The sequence below is a fragment of the Myxocyprinus asiaticus genome, chromosome 33, assembly GCF_019703515.2.
Source record: "Myxocyprinus asiaticus isolate MX2 ecotype Aquarium Trade chromosome 33, UBuf_Myxa_2, whole genome shotgun sequence".
NCBI classification, from domain to species: Eukaryota; Metazoa; Chordata; class Actinopteri; order Cypriniformes; family Catostomidae; genus Myxocyprinus; species Myxocyprinus asiaticus.
Genome location: NC_059376.1, coordinates 28,518,738 through 28,535,536, shown reverse-complemented (window position 1 = coordinate 28,535,536; position 16,799 = coordinate 28,518,738). Strand labels below are relative to the sequence as shown.

At 37.8% G+C, this 16,799-nt stretch overlaps 3 protein-coding genes across 6 annotated transcripts in view; 1 reads left to right on the top strand and 2 right to left on the bottom strand.

Moving 5' to 3' along the window:
* Nucleotides 1–70: 70 nt before the first annotated feature.
* Nucleotides 71–3,059, bottom strand: LOC127424411 (UPF0688 protein C1orf174 homolog). The gene is made up of 4 exons (XM_051669596.1): nt 3,030–3,059; nt 2,511–2,588; nt 1,945–2,364; nt 71–1,493 (listed from the first exon to the last, which is right to left on the bottom strand). Exons 1-4 carry the CDS (start codon nt 3,042–3,044, stop codon nt 1,392–1,394), a joined length of 615 nt encoding a protein of 204 aa, XP_051525556.1. The 5' UTR covers nt 3,045–3,059; the 3' UTR covers nt 71–1,391.
* A 6,706-nt stretch (nt 3,060–9,765) lies between these two features.
* LOC127424213 (UDP-GlcNAc:betaGal beta-1,3-N-acetylglucosaminyltransferase 7-like) lies at nt 9,766–13,800 on the top strand. Its single transcript, XM_051669194.1, has one exon. It carries the CDS (start codon nt 10,066–10,068, stop codon nt 11,320–11,322), a length of 1,257 nt encoding a protein of 418 aa, XP_051525154.1. The 5' UTR covers nt 9,766–10,065; the 3' UTR covers nt 11,323–13,800.
* A 450-nt stretch (nt 13,801–14,250) lies between these two features.
* Nucleotides 14,251–16,799, bottom strand: part of LOC127424399 (centrosomal protein of 104 kDa-like) — a 38,611-nt gene continuing 36,062 nt past the window's right edge. For all 4 annotated transcript variants that reach the window (XM_051669570.1, XM_051669573.1, XM_051669571.1 and 1 more), the window contains exon 22: nt 14,251–15,558. In XM_051669570.1, the coding sequence (XP_051525530.1) occupies nt 15,392–15,558 (167 nt within the window). In that variant the 3' untranslated portion in view covers nt 14,251–15,391. The remainder of the gene's footprint in view (nt 15,559–16,799) is intronic.

Below are 16,799 nucleotides of genomic sequence, written 5' to 3'. Positions count from 1 at the left end.
TCAGTTCTTAGGGGACGCAATTAAGCACAGTTTGAAAAAAAATGAACATAACACAAATGTTATAGTTTCCAAAGTAGTTAATGTGGTTTATTTTCTCTGGACGGATATTGTAGCGATTATATGATACACTGAAGATTTGACATTAAAAAAGTAAATAAAATGTATGCATCACGAACATACAAGGCATTAGGTAGCAAAAGTTAACACTTAGATTCATCACATTAATAGAAAAATATAAAGGTCAAATACAGTTTTTACCTAATGTAATTTGTACATAAAAGCTTAGAAACTACATTTTAAAATGTTAGATCTTTGACCAGAAAAGTTAGTGCAAATCTGGTCTAATAAAATCATACAAATATAATCTTTTGACAAATTGAGGTTCACAATACAGACAAATCATATTCCTGGTGGAGCCACGCATAAAATTTGTAGCTGTATTTTTTATTTAAAATTACAGATGTCCACATCTTACCTTAAAAACCTTGTGACAAATTGGACAATTGTCTTAATTTGAGATTCTAACCAATAAAAATCTATACACCATAAACATTCCAAAGAACAAAATAGAGGCTGTCAAAATAGTTACATGCTTTCGTTTTCAATTATACAGCACCAAATCTTAAATATTAAGTCTGTTTTTCCAAAACAAATCCATTCATTCTCAACAGAGAAATTTAAAAAGTGCCAAATTCAGAGATTAAAGAATGTACAAGCTAATGCTCAAACTGCATTAAAAGTCTGAACAGCAAGCGTGTCCTGCTTGAGGCACTTGACTAATTATACTATTCTTAACATTTGTTTTATTTGTTGATTTCAGAGATCATCAGTAGGACTAGTGGTAGACACCCACAGTGTTGGCCAGCGGTGCAGGATGAACTCCACTACAGAGTACTCAAGAGTGTTTTCCATATTATATAACTGTCTGTAAGCACACGCTCCAGTCACATGACTGAACAATATGGTTTTAGGCACAAATCTGGCAGAAAGTCCATCTTTTTAGCCATATACTAGTATAGCACAAGTGTAATGTTCTGAGGTTTATGATTAGGGATGGACTATTATATCATTTCACCATTAACATACCATTAAAAACATTGTGCTTCTTTTTATAAAATTGCATTAAAAGACTATGATATGTCAATCGTTGTATCAGCAGTACACAGAATTCCTTGCCCAACAGAGTGCATCCTGTTAAGTTACATGGGTAGTTTGCCAATTAAACATTCATTGAGAAGGCTTTTGGCATTAATAAAAAAGCTCACTTGACTAATCATGACCATTTAAACAGCATACAACTCCTTCCCTGAAGTTAATCGATTTGGCCAACTCCTACAGGCTCAAGATCAAGACTGTGGCACACATGAAGTGTAATTTAGTGATCCGTGTTTTTATAGCTGCTCGTCGTCACTGTCCTCTTTGGCATAATAATGCATTCTCCGGTATTCTCTCCGACTCATTCTCTTGCTGCTTGGGGTTCTGCGTGGGTAATCCTGAAACAAAGCAGGTCAGGGTATTTTACAACAAAATGTTACAACTTTATTTTATATAAAGAGCCCTTTAACTGATATTTCACTACATTGCATTAATGCACTTGGTTATGTGGTATGTGCATTATGAGATCAACCAGGTATTTGCTGTGGTTTGACACCCTACTAAGCATCTACAAACCTTCAATCTAATAATCCTGCATGGCCTTGTATTAACCTTGATATTTTGGGATTACTGTGTGCAAACAAAGCCATCTGGTTGCATGTTATTTATCTGGAAAGCTTAACTAAAGCGGAGTTATACTACTGGGGCAAAGGGTCATGAAACTGCACAGCCTACATGGGCCAGCAACTGATATATAAAATCTAGTGCCGTTATAACTGCAGTTCTGCACTAGCGCCTAATCAAAATAAATAAACATGGGCACCTGCTACCAAACCCGTTCAGACTTACCTCAACAACATCCAGGTTCCCAAAGAATTGCTCCACGGGGAAAATATGATTGCTGTCCTCGTCGAAGAATATGCTCGGGTCCACTCGCGAGCCGTGAATTACCGTCTGGTTCATCTTCGCCTCTGCAGGACCGCTCGTGTGGCAGTGCGTCAAACACGTAGACTTCAAAGCAGAGTTCTCCTTGCCGCGACGTTCCTTCCCGCTATGAGCTTCGAACGGAGTCTTTTTCCCAGGGTGAATTTTGACGTTTTCATTCATGGTCGCGCTCGAGTTCTCGTCTCCCTCGCTGTGAAACGGCCTCTTTGGGAGACGTATGGCCTGCCCGCCGTCGCCAGCCATCTGCCGCGCTCCGCTCGCACTCACGATACCAGACACTGATCTCTGCACCAAACCGCGCAGAACTCTACTCCTCTCCGCTCGCTGTGGACACAAGAACCGGTATGAAATATCAGCGCGATGCCAGATGTATCAAACGCATCGAGACAAACATTGTTTCATTGTAGCGCTTTACTGCAGCTGACAGACGGAAACTGCGGGGTGGGGATGGTGGGTTAGATGACACTGACCTTGCATGAACTTTTCTCATCGGGAGTGTTTAAAGAGACAGCGCCGCACCCACGCCGTCTGTGGCTTCCAGCGACAGTCTGAAACAAAAGAGCAGTCTCACTAACGTTTCATAATGAACGATCTTCCGTGATCAATAATATATCTGTTCAACCATGAACGACAAGACTGCGTTTGAGAAATGTTCACTGCAGTCGAGAGCATTATGTTTAACACAAAGCCACCCGTGGAAAACTCAACTCAGTTACTATCTTGGCATACTAAACCGCACGTGCTCCATGCGAAACTGTTAGTCTACGCGTCAAAAGAGTAAACTAACGTTGGTTTAGCACAAACACACATTAAAAACGAATAAACAAACTAAACTTAAATTGCAAGATCAAGATGATATCCAAGAAAGTCTAAGTAAAATTAAAACTGATCGTGTACGCTTTTCCTACGACTTTTGTTGGTAATTTCTACGGCAAAAAAAGAATCTTACATCTTTTCAGAAGAAACAGTTCAGAATTTAGGCATCTTACCTGCTTCGCCCTCATTGAAAGTTCAGACGTCTGAAACCGAGCATGGAGTCCTGCGAGTGTTTATCTCCCAGTGAACGCCGAAGCTCCGCCCACATCCGATAATCAACGTAATACGTTACAAAATGGGAGTTGAAATATGTTCTAGAGTCTAGACTTTTCAGAGGAGGCGGCTGATACCTAGCAATTAGTATTAGTCTGTTTGCAAATTAGTTTTTGTGTTATAACCGGTCTCTTTTAAAGCGGTTCGACTGTTTAAACGATGGGGGGTGTAAAGTCAGACTTGAGAAAGATAAATATTATAGAATTAGTCATACACTGTGTGTATATAACTAATGTGACAAGGATATTATGTAAACAAGTCCAACCTAGAAGTAATGCACGCTGCTTGTAGCCTACTGCAAGAATTCTTAGAAGTGGGACCGAAGAGTAAGTGTATAAGCTACCTTATTCTATTTGAATGTAGGCCTACCAGGGTGAGAAAAAAAAAAAAAAAAAAAAAGTCATTCCTCTTCCAGGGTACATCCGTCTTGTTTTATTCAGTTTCACCAATTTTAGTAAATTGTCAGACACCTTGTGAAACCATGAAATCCCATGAAATCCCCAGTTTTTGTGTGTGTGTGTGAATTGTCCAGTTGTTGGGACATTTTGCAAAAACCTTGACATCTGTTCACCCTCTCTAGAGGTTGAAACATGGGGGTTGACTACAATCATGCTCATTGATTGTAGTAATTTACAACTGAAATACTTTGGCTGGGAAAACTGTAAAACTAAAATGTATTTTTAAGATTTGTGTAAGTCTGTCTTTATTTATTTGTTTGTTTGTTTGTTTTTTCACTAATTTAGTTAGGATGACTATGGGTAAAGCGGGACAGGTTAAGGTTATTAAAAAAAAAACTTTAAAGTTGACAATGTTTGTAAATGTTACACATAATGATTAATTAATTTAGGTATTTTCTATAGAATCAGTTTTCATCTGTCCCACTTTAGTAGAGGCATATTGGCAAAGTGGGAAAGGGTGGTACCAGTAAATTAGGGCAGCATACCAAGTCATTTAAAAAGAATTATGGGTTATTATATGCTTACATAGCAATAATAACAATTAAATGGCAGTTCAGCAGGTAATGCAGTGTTTATTTATTTATTTATTTTTACATGTTTCACGCAGAGCACATTGCAGTGTATTTACATGCAATGAAAAAATATGATTTCAGTTTCTCTTGATCTTGATTCTCTTGATCATATTCTAATCTTTATTTAGCATGAATATGACATACAAATTAATTTAACCTATTTTCCTCTTTTTTGATGAATGTTTTAGTTGACCACCTGTGCCTGTGTTGTGGATACATTTTGAGGTTCATAATAATAATCAACCCTATGTTGTGAGCAAAATTATACTATATCTAAATACTGCATTTATCTTTTTTCAGAGGGCAATTTTTCCTGCATTTACAAAATGTTACACTAATTTAACAAACATAACATATGGTAATCTTAACAGATGTTTTAAGGATAATTTAAATTACCACTTGATTTGAAATATTACGGGTTCAATACAACTCAGTCGACAGCATAATGTTGATTACTAATTTTTTTAAAAATTTTATCTTAAAAAAAAAAAAAAAAAATTACAAATCTAGGTTACAGTGAGACACTGACAATGGGCCAGTCTGTAAAGGTTAAAATACTCACTGTTTCAAAAGCCACAAGACATAAACTATATGCATGTTAATGTGATTTAAATGTGATAAAATCGCTCACTAACCTTTCCTGCGCACAGTTACAGTTGAAATCAGAAGTTTACACACACCTTAGCCAAATACATTTAAACTCCGTTTTTCACAATTCCCGACATTTAATCGTAGAAAACATTCCCTGACTTAGGTCAGTTAGGATCACTACTCACTACTCCATCCAGGTCTCCTAAGCAACCAAATTGGCCCGGTTGCTAGGTAGAGTCACATGGGGTAACCTCCTCATGGTCGCTTTAATGTGGATCGCTCTCGGTGGGGCGGGTGGTGAGTTGTGCATGGATGCCACGGAGAATAGTGTGAAGCCTCCTCACATGCTATGTCTCTGCGGTAACGCGCTCAACAAGCCACGTGATAAGATGCATGGGTTGCCAGTCTCAGACGTGGAGGTAACTGAGATGCATCCTCCGCCACCCGGATTGAGGCGAGTCACTACGCCACCACGAGTACTTAGAACGCATTGGGAATTGGGCATTCCAAATTGGGGAGAAAAAGGGGAGAAAAATAAAAAGAATGTGAAATGTCAGAATAATAGTAGAGAAAATGATTTATTTCAGCTTTTATTTCTTTCATCACATTCCCAGTGGGTCAGATGTTTACATACACTTTGTAAGTATTTGGTAGCATTACCTTTAAATTGTTTAACTTGGGTCAAACATTTTGGCTAGCCTTCCACAAGCTTCTCACAATAAGTTGCTGGAACTTTCGCCCATTCCTCCAGACAGAACTGGTGTAACTGAGTCAGGTTTGTAGGCCTCTGTTGCAAGCAGCTGGCACCCCTCATGATATAATATTGGGAGGAGATTTTAATCTTTTGATGGACTCAGTCCTTGATCACAGTGAAGCAAAAGTGTGTAAGCCCCCTAGAGCAACATTGACGCTTCACAGGATGTGTACAAATCTTGGTCTTACAGATATTTGGAGACTTTTGAACCCATCTGGTAGGGACTATACATTTTTTTCATCAGTCCATAAGATTTATTTTTGAATAGATTATTATTTATTTTTTTTTTTTTGATATCCAAATCCCTCATTTCATCTGTTGTTGATTGCTCAATTGGAAATATCTTAGTCTCAGCTCTGGTGAGTTTAGAGTTGTTGCCATATACAGAGAAAAAGAAATAATATAGTTGGCACTTTCAAGCAATTTGATAGCATAGCGAAGTCCTTCATTTGGAATTGTAAACGTCCCAGGTTAAATTTCAGTAAGTTACATAGGCCGATTGACAAAGGTGGGTTAGGCCTACAAAAGATTTTATTTTTTTATTATGCATTCAGTCTTGGACATTTGGTTCATTGGTCGCTTCCACCTGAGAGAGCTCCTCCCTGGTTTTGTATTGAAAAGGAAGTTCTTGCCCCTATCTCGCCACTGCAAAGCCTTTCGATTAAACTAGCTGGAGATGTTAAGTCGCACCCCGTTATTTTACATTTGCACTCGATATGGACAAAAGTGTCCAGAGTGTTTAATTCTGATATTTATTTAAACGTAGCCTCGAGCATATGGCTGAACACTAAACTATGTATTAATAAGTCCCCTTTTTGTTAGTTAGATTGGATTGTGAGGGGGGGGTTAATACACATGGTGACCTATATGAGGGTGGAGTATTGAGATTTTTGAAAATTTGATTCAACATTTTGGGATTTCCAGATCTCAATTTTATAAGTATTTACAGTTGAGCCACCTGCTCTGCTCTGTTTTTGGGAGTAGCATACACCCCCCTAGAGTGGCAGATACTCTGGAAGTAGTGACTGCTGCTTTTGGGAAGGGTCATGAGGCATCAGTGTATTACTCCTTGTTAATTCAGAGTCTGGGGGATGGAGCTTTAAATTCTCTCAAAAGATTATGAGAGGAAGATTTAAATTTGTTATTGGAGGAGGGAGTATGGGCAAGGATTCTAAAAAAACAAAGTCTGCATCTAGAGATGCAAGGGTTCGCCTTATGCAATTTAAGATTTTACATAGATTTTATTGGACCCCCTCTAGATTGTATAGGCTTGGTCTTAAGGACACACCCATCTGCTGGCGATGCCATACTGAAGATGGAGACACCATCCATGTTTTTTGGGGGTGCCTTAAGATCCAAGAATTTTGTCTGAAGGTGCAAAGTTTTGTGTGTGATGTGTTGGGCACTCAGGTCTCGTTCTGCCCCAGACTCTGTATTTTGGGAGACAGGGAGGTCATGGATTTGGTAGATAAGTACATGAAGGACTGGGTTTTGACCAGTGTGATGATTGGTAGGCAGGTTATTTTGAGGAATTGGAAGTCGGATGGAGCACCCTCGTTCCCGGAGTGGTGCGCGGAGATGGGCAGGGTGGCTGCCTTCGAGGAGGGGTCGAGCATTAGGATGGGGTTAGGGAATCTTACAATAAGAAATGGGGCAATTATTTAGCATTTTTGAGGGAAACTCGAGGAGGGGCGTTGGAGGGAGTAATTTAGAGGGTTTTTTTTTTTATTATACTTGATTATTGTATGTTATTTTATGTTGTTGTTTTAGTTTTTCTGTGTATGTGTCTATATTCTATTGACCACAGGGGTGTTCGTGGGGGGGTCAAGGTGGGTTGAGAGTTTGGTAGGGGGAGGGGATATAGTGGGGGTTTAATGTTTAAAGTGTTTGATTCATTATATATATGTTGTTGTATTTTTTGTGTTAATTTATGAATCAATAAAAATGTTAATAACAAGGTTTGTAGGCCTCCTTGCTCGCACACACTTTTCAGTTCTGCCCACAAATTTCGGCTTGAGGTCAGGGTTTTGTGATGGCCACTCCAATACATTGACTTTGTTGTCCTTAAGCCATTTTGCCACAGCTTTGGAGGTATGCTTGGGGTCATTGTCCATTTGTAAGACCCATTTGCGATGAGCTTTAACTTCCTGGCTGATGTCTTGAGATATTGCTTCAATATATCCACATAATTTTCCTTCCACATGGTACCATCTATTTTGTGAAGTGCACCAGTCCCTAATGCTGCAAAACACCCCCCACAACATGATACTGCCACCCCTTTGCTTCACGGTTGTGATGGTGTTCTTCGGCTTGCAAGCCTTACCCTTTTTTCCTCCAAACATGATGGTCATTTTGGCCAAACAGTTCAATTTTTGTTTCATCAGACCAGAGGACTTTTCTCCAAAAAGTAAGATCTTTGTCCCCATGTGCACTTGCAAACTGTAGTCTGGCTTTTTTATGGCAGCTTTGAAGCAGTGGCTTCTTCCTTGCTGAGCAGACTTTCAGGTTATGTCTTATAGGAGTTGTTTTACTGTGGATATAGATACTTGTCTACCTGTTTCCTCCAGCATCTTCACAAGGTCCTTTGCTGCTGTTCTGGGATTTATTTGCACTTTTTGCACCAAATTTCGCTCATCTCTTGCAGACAGAATGCATCTCCTTCCAGAGCAGTATGATAGCTGTGTGGTCCCATGGCGTTTATACTTGTGTATTATTGTTTGTACAGATGAACGTGGTACCTTCAGGCATTTGGAAATTGCTCCCAAGGATAAACCAGACTTGTGGAGGTCCACAATTGTTTTTCTGAAGTCTTGGCTGATTTCTTTTGATTTTCCCATGATGTCAACCAAAGAGGCATTGAGTTTGAAGGTAGGCCTTAAAATACATCCACAGGCAATTGACTCCAATTAGCTAATTGACTAATTGCCTAAAGGCTTGACATCATTTTCTGGAATTGTCCAAGCTGCTTAAAGGCACAGTTAACTTAGTGTATGTAAACTTCTGACCCACTGAAATTTAGTCAATTAAAAGTGAAACAATCTGTCTGTAAACAATTGTTGGAAAAATTACTTGTCATGCACAAATTTGATGTCCTAAACGACTTGCCAAAACTATAGTTTGCTAATATGAAATCTGTGGAGTGGTTAAAAAATGAGTTTTAATGACATCAACCTAAGTGTATGTAAATTCTGACTTCAACTGTATATCCATTTACAGTTTGGTTACCATAACAACTTAACCCTGTAAACCTGATTTTTGTTTAACTTGTAATCCCATAAAAAACAATTTAAATAACTTTACAGCTCAAACAATACAGATTTAATAGACAGTTTTAATAGACTTATTAATGTAAATGTTTTTATAAAATTATAAGATTCACATTTCCTTCATTAAACCCTCCCAAAATTGGCCCCATTCAATTCCACTGAAAGTGTTTCACTGTAACCTCGATTTTTGCACTTTTTTATTTTATTTTTTTAAGAAAAGACAAATCGAATTATTTTTTTGTGGTAATCAACATTGGGCTATGCCACAAATTCTGTCGACTGAGCTTACTTATATTGAACCCAGAATTTTCAAGTTGATATATTTTAATCTTTGTGTAAGCATATGCTGCAAACAAAATAAATACCTACAATAAACTATTCAAGTGCAGGCCCCTGTCTAGATTAAGAGGTCTGGAAAAATGAAGTGTCTCACTTTACCAGTATGGGCTGAAAAAAATCGGCCACTCGGTCAAAAAAGGGTCTTCAAAGGTTCTTCTTCCCAGTGTGTATTTTTATTTTTTGCTTTTGACTAAGCTAGGAGACATCCGAAGCTTTAAAAAAAAAAAAAAAAAAAAAAAAAAAAAGGGCATAACGTCAGGTTATATGGCATTTGGATCACAATTAAAAGTCAAATTTCCAAAAGTGTCCCACATTGCCCATTTACACTCTATTTACTTGTTTATTTATTTTATTTTTTCTCCATAAGTCTTTTATAAAGGCCGGCTGTCAATCCGTAGACAGGGTAGAAACATCGCGAATTAACCACACGGTGGCGCCAAATACTAAGTGTGGGTCTGTGTGAGGGACGTGGAGAAAGAAGTTACACGTCTTAAACGTAATTTTTTCTACCAATATCTCATTGCAAAATGTGCTTACACTTACACGTTCACACACTCTGAATACCCAAGAACTCGCTCTTGATGTGTCATCTTGATGTCACCTCATACTACGCTTGCACAGCTGTCATGTGTAACCAGCGAGCCTGTCACAGGTAGGTGTTGTGGGGTGGGTCGAGTTCATGTGGATGTAAGAGAGAGGAGGGCAGACGACCGATTGTTTTAGAGGATGATTGCCTCCCATTTCAGCAGTGCAACGATGGAACTGAAAGAGCGCAGGACTTGCGACAGTTTATTTAGTGAAGACATATAAAACACTGTCTGACAGGAGGAAAAATGCGCCTAAAATGTCGGCTCTATTTTCAGCTTTATCAAAATGACCTCTCATGGATTATTCCCTAAACTCTATATTACCAGAACTATTGGAAAATTAATAACAGGCGAGTGCGTTCACTTTTCATGAGGAATTTACTGTCCACTCAGACTGGCTGCTCAGGCGCTATGGAGTTCTTCTTTAGGAAGAAAAAGAATCTGAGGACTGCAGTCAGCTTGACTTTGGTGTTTGCCACTTTGCTGATGCTTCAGAAACTGATGACGGTGGATACGAACATTAAGGATCTCAGAGTCGAGCTGAAAACCAAGTTCTGTGGCCCAGAATGTCAGTCACTCAAAAGTCACAAAATAAGGGTCGTTGGAAATTCATCCCTGAAGAATGAGACTGGCTTGGCACGAGTGACCAAACGCATGCCAAAAACATGGGACGTGCAGAGTATTAACTGTGCAGAGAATTCCACATTAAAAACCCAGGAGTGGTTTCGCCATCTGAATCCACGATTCCACCCATTTGTCCTCCACAGACACTGCAGATATTTCCCCATGCTTCTGAATCACCCAGAGAAGTGTAGCGGTGACGTGGATATTCTGGTCGTTGTAAAATCGGTTATTGAAGAACACGACCGGCGAGAGGCAGTGCGCAAGACGTGGGGTAAAGAACAGGTCATCGAGGGCATGAGAATCAAAACGTTATTTCTATTAGGCACTCCAGCGTCTGGCAAAGACTCCCGAAATTTGCAAGCGCTGGTTCGATATGAAGATCGAACCTATGGGGACATATTGCAGTGGGACTTCATGGACACATTTTTCAACCTTACCTTAAAGGAGGTGAATTTTCTCAAGTGGTTCAACATCTACTGCCGCAAAGTCCCCTTCATCTTCAAAGGAGATGATGATGTGTTTGTCCACACCAAAAACCTCGTGGAACTGATTGGTTTTAAGATGGAGGAGAAGAAGGTGGAGAACCTCATTGTTGGGGACACCATTTTCAAAGCCAAACCGATCAGAAACCGTCAGAGTAAATATTTCATTCCCAAAGAGTTGTATGATAAACCCTATCCACCTTATTTGGGTGGGGGAGGATTTCTCATGTCATCTCAAGTGGCTCAGAGGCTGTTCGTTGTTTCTGAAAACGTGGAGCTTTATCCAATTGATGATGTGTTTTTGGGCATGTGTCTTAAGAGGTTGAAGATCACCCCTGAGCTGCATCTGGGCTTTAGGACATTCGGGATCATAAAGCGTAAAGTGACTCCGTTGAACCGAGAGCCGTGCTTCTTCCGTAACCTCATCGTGGTGCACAAACTCGGTGCGGCCGAGCTCCTGAGAATGTGGAAACTTGTGCAAAACGAAGACCTCAACTGCGCCAGACAAGTTGTGTTCTAAAACTCAACTTAAATGTACATTTAAGAGAAAGAGAAAACATCTCTCTGTAATACAAAACTTTTTTTTTTTTTTTTACCGAAACCGTTTGCAGTTTTCCTCCCTTCTTTTGTAACCACGTTGTGTTAAAATAATGTGGATGATTATGATGACTGCTTATATTGTTATGCATTACCAGATTCAATAAATCACACATTTATAAACGTTTTTCTTTTACACTTGTTGCTCTTGCTCAACAGATGCATACGTGCCATGTTATTCTCTATAGAGAACAAATACAATCTGTATCGTACTTATATAATTAATTATAATTATAATTTATAATAATTATAATTATATTTATTTATCACACATTATACGTTTGCACATATACAGTGAAATTCTTTTTTTTTCACATATTCTTTTGGTTTCATAAATTCTTTTTTTATGACCTGTCAATTCAATTTTTGTCCACTATAGGCCTATAAGATTATATAATTTCTCTCTTCTAAAAAAATACTGATATGCCTCTTATGCACCAAACACTAATGATGTTACAAAAATGCTCTTTCCCCCTTATTCTGGTTGGTCTGAAGAGGATAGAGGATATTTGATATATTTAGTGTATAATACACTAGTGTAATATCCTTACTCATACAAACATTAAAACTAAATAATAGAGATTACAGCAGTTCACAGCTCAAAATAATGGAAGTGAATTGCTGTGGGAGAGTTTGTGAGACTGAATGTCTTTGAATGTCGAAAGCCATGTTTACCTAAGACTTCATTTGGATCATTCATTAAGGATGACAAAGATGTAGTAGCGTACATTATTTTTATTTCCTAAAATGTTTTATTTTGTATTTTTTTGACAGTCTAACCCTTTTTAAAATGGTTGTAATTTCAAAAATTAAACTTGCTAAAATTAAAGCTGCTATAACTTTTCTTGATTATTTATTATCATCAGGAGTTTCCAATGTCCCAATGACAGAGGTTGATGGAAAAAAGCCTGTTCGCTCTGAAAAAAGAAACCATGCTTGAACATAAACATTCAGGTTTTAAATAATATTCTTATTTCCTAAATATGTAATAATCAATACACCTCATTAAGTTTCATCAATGAGTTGGTATGGCTTTGTTTTGTTGTTGAATTTCAGCTAACTTTTACAAAGCATCTGTAGCAGTTTAAACACATTAAACAATGTGTGCAATACATAAATGTATTCATTTACATTTATTAAAACAGAGCTTATGACAGTCAAAGCAAATATTTTTTATCGATTTACATAAATTTGAGGTGCATTAAATTAATGTGTAGTGATAGATTTATACTGCTTTTTTATAGTATTTTGAATTCCAAGTCAAAACTCTTTTTCTAAAATTTCTTGAGAAATGTCTCTGGTTGTGTAAATGTAGACAGCATAACCTTTAGATACAACATTAAAGCTGTAAACTGTGCTTTTGTGCTCAAGCTGTGCTCTGCATAAAGCCTCCTATGAAAAGCGGCCAGATTAAGACCCCACAAATTGAGCAAATGCAAGGCCAAGAGTTTTCTAATTGGACAGTAATTTCAGACTCCCTAATGGTAGCTCGCAACCACATCCTTGAGAGCAAACAAAATTGTAATTAGTGCATTATTTTCAGTACTTTCTTTACTTTGATAGACAAAAGCTCTGCTGTGCTGCTTAACTCTGTTCCTTTATATGATTTATGTCTAAAATAAATACTGATTATAGCACACAAAAACAAGCTCCATTAAAAAACATCCCATCATCAACTACCATTATCATTTATATTTCAAATATTCAGACGTTTGTTTGCATTTGGGTATGCGTCACCCATTTGTGCAAGTGGACTGACATGGTTTCGACACTAACAGAACACTGTTTACACTCTAAATCAATTGCTTAGGTTGACTTGAAGCAATTATTTATCAAAATCAAATGTTATTTGAAAATTAGACTTCTTAGACCATCTATATATGAGAGAAACATTTATGCAGTGTATCCCTTATCCTGTTGTGTGAATGTTTTATGCCACAGCAGTGAAATTGGGAGGTACAGACACTTCATGTCAGGCATGACACCAGAACACATTCTTAAAATGAAACCACTGTAACATCTCTGTAGTGAGGTCACACCAAGTGTTTTAAGGCGATTCGGTTTTTGAGTTCAATCTGGCATAACGTTCTGCTCTGCCTTTTTGGGCTGTACCTTTAAAAATCACATCCCTTAAATCTATCGTTACTTAGAAAAACACTTATGATTCAGAATGACTACTTGCGTTCATTCCTCATTGTACACAAATACTTTTAAATGTACATTATGGTTTATTATGAGGCATAGAGTCAGCTTGTTCCGTCTTTCATATTATTTTTATCACTGTAAATCTTGAAGGAATAGTTCACCCAAAAATGAAAGTTTTCTCATAATTTACTCACCCTCCATCCCAGATGTGTTTGACCTTCTCTCTTCTGCTGAACACAAACAAAGATTTTTAGAAGGCTACCTCAGCTCTGTAGGTCCATTCAATGCAAGTGAATGGTGACCAGAATTTTGAAGCTCAAAAAAGCACAAAAAGGCATATTAAATGTAATCCATACAACTCAAGTACTTATATCCATGTTTTCAGAAGCAATATGATCGGTGTGGATGAGAAGCAAATTAATATTTAAGTCTTTTTTTTTTCCCACAATAAATCTCCACTTTCACTTTCACATCCTTCTTTTATTTTTGGTGATTTGCATTCTTTGTGTATATCACCACCTACTGGTCAGGGACAAGAATTTATAGGGGGAAAAAGGACTTAAATATTCATCTGTTTCTCACCCACACCTATCATTTCACTTCAGAAGACATGGATTTAACCACTGGAGTTGTATGGATTACTTTTGTGCTGCCTTTATGTCCTATTTTGAGCTTCAAGGTTCTGGCCACCAATCACTTGCAATGAATGGACCAACAGAGCTGAGATACTCTTCTAAAAATCTCTGTATGTGTTCAGCTGAAGAAAGTAATACACATCTGGGATGGCATGAGGGTGAGTAAATGAGAGATTTTTCATTTTTGGGTGAACTATCCCTTTAATGTTTTGAATCTATAAATACAAGGATCCACTTGAAAAGCAAAATCTGAACTGAAGAATTCAAACACAATGAACACAACAACTAATAGTTTGTTGCAGATAACACTCCATTACATGCAAAGACAAAAGAGTCAATAATAGTCCAATAGTGTCATCCTTGTACAACATACATGTTTTCAAGTGTTGGCTCTGTAATCTGCCAGCAGTGACCTCATGTGTTGGCACTGTCTCTGCTCCAATAAGTCATGCTTTTCTGGGAAACAAAAAGGCAGTTCTACAACTTGAATCTCTGCTCTCTTCAAGAAAAACTACATTTTTGTTTGTTGAACAAACATTGTGTGGAAAAGACTAGAGGAATTTAAGTGCATTATCTAAATTTGAGATAACAAAATGTGAATCAGATAAATTATCTCTGTGAGCTCCAATTCTATCTCAGAATGTTTTATTTTCTGAAAGGCTACTTTTCACTTTTGGCTATGATGCTGGTGATGCTTTAAACAATAAATATTAAAGTGCTACAATCACAAAATGTTCACATACAATAGACAAACACAAACCTAACAAATCAAGTATAAATCAAGAGATAAGAATAGACATTTAAAATAGTTTACAATAGAAAATCCAGGTCAGCAACCTGAATTAGAAAATTTGAAAACTTAACACAGAACAGAAAACCTGCTCATAAACCTGTTTCTCTGGTCAAGTATTTCCTTGTTCATAAACCATCAAAACACATTATAGATTTTCCCAGCTTTCTATGTATGTTCTATTACATTCAGTAATGGGTAAAATGTATCCAGTATCAGGTGTCTTTGATAACAACTCGTGCTCAGAATAATGATGCTGACTGTTAATCATTTTGTGTGGGAACATTTCTAAACCAGTACAGCACTAAGAGTGCAATATTTATGTTAAACCTGACAACCCCTGATAGAAAGTAAATTGACGTTTTTGATATGAATCAGCCATAGGAGGTTTATTCCAGTAAAGTTAGCATGTATTGCCTGTGCTATGCCTGTTGTAGTCGGTGGGTAGAAACCTTGCCTGGGAGAATTCTGGCGCCTCTGTTGATTCTGGAAGCAGGAGCAGGGATGCGACTGCCTCTCCCCAGCCCTTGAGCCTTAGAATCGGATATGCCCATTGTTGTCTTAGCTACAGCTGTGCTGACTATCTTTCCTGAGGCCAGAGAGTATGAGAAAACCAAACACAGAAACATTTATAAAGAAGTAAATTAGTCAATAAACATGGATTGTCATGATAAAGTCTACTTTTGCAGTGCAGGCCAAATCCTCAGGGTGTTTGTGTTGGGGCAGTACAGGCTTTGAAAAGGCTGTGTGGGGAAGATTGTCTCCACAATCTTTTCCAGAAAATTAACCATTTTTTTTTTTCCATTTAGAGGTAATATGTAAACAGAAATACCAGTCAATCAGCTCTGGCTATTTCCCAGAATAAGAAGTTAACATTATTTTTATTTTGACAAATTGAACAGCCAGTGAAACTAAAGTGCTTCTCTTCATCTGAGTGCATGAATACATCTGTCCACAGCTTAACGGAACTGTTAGTGATTATGAATAAATAACTAGCCTCCTTCGGGAATGAGGTATACAAAGGACCAAAAGCCAGGTGATCAGCTCAACAGCTTGACAGTTTAAAGGTCTTTTCCGTCAAATGGCATCACAGAGTTTAATGGCATTTTGGTTCTGATGCGCAAACGGTATTAAAATGTATTAAAGACTGAAAGCTGTTGCATGTGTAAATAGCAGATGTAGTACATTTACCAGAAAAGGCGATCTGACAATTTTACTGCAATTTAACGGGTTTCATGTGTGAAAGTGGCTATTGTGGAACATTAGAGATGGTCTAGGGCAGAGGAATGTCTAGAGATGTCAAAAGTACTTCGGTACAAAGTACCAAGTTAATACTAAAATAAATAAAGAACATTTTCATTAATCAGGGAAATGTCTTTAAAGGGATATTTCACCCAATATTGAACATTTTCTGTTCATTTACTCACCCCTCATGCCATCCCAGATGTGTATGACTTTCTTTGCAGATCCCAATCAAGATTTTTGGAAGAATATCTCTGCTTTAAAGGTCATCACAATGCAAGTGATTGGTGACCAGAACTTTGAATCTCCAAAAATCACAAAGTCAGCTAATCCATAAAATAATCCTGTTGTTAAATCCATGTCTTCAGAAGTGATATGATAGGTGTGGGTGAGAAACAGAGCAATATTTAAGTCCTTTTTTACTATAAATCTCCACCTTTGACCAGCCCTGACCAGTAGGTGGCGTAATGCACGAAGAATGTGAATCGCCAAAAGAACAAACGAAGAAGAATGTGGAAGTGACAGTGAGTGAGTGGAGAGTTATAGTAAAAAGGGATTTAAATATTGATCTGTTTCTCACCCTCACCT

What these genes read in the sequence shown, in the direction of transcription:
- LOC127424411 (XM_051669596.1), bottom strand. An exon ending in ATGAGAAAAGTTCATGCAAG is followed by an intron (nt 2,365 to 2,510) that starts GTCAGTGTCATC and finishes TTGTGTCCACAG; the next exon opens with CGAGCGGAGAGGAGTAGAGT. An exon ending in GGAACCTGGATGTTGTTGAG is followed by an intron (nt 1,494 to 1,944) that starts GTAAGTCTGAAC and finishes GCTTTGTTTCAG; the next exon opens with GATTACCCACGCAGAACCCC.
- LOC127424213 (XM_051669194.1), top strand. Translation starts at nt 10,066, where the DNA reads ATGAGGAATTTACTGTCCACTCAGACTGGCTGCTCAGGCGCTATGGAG.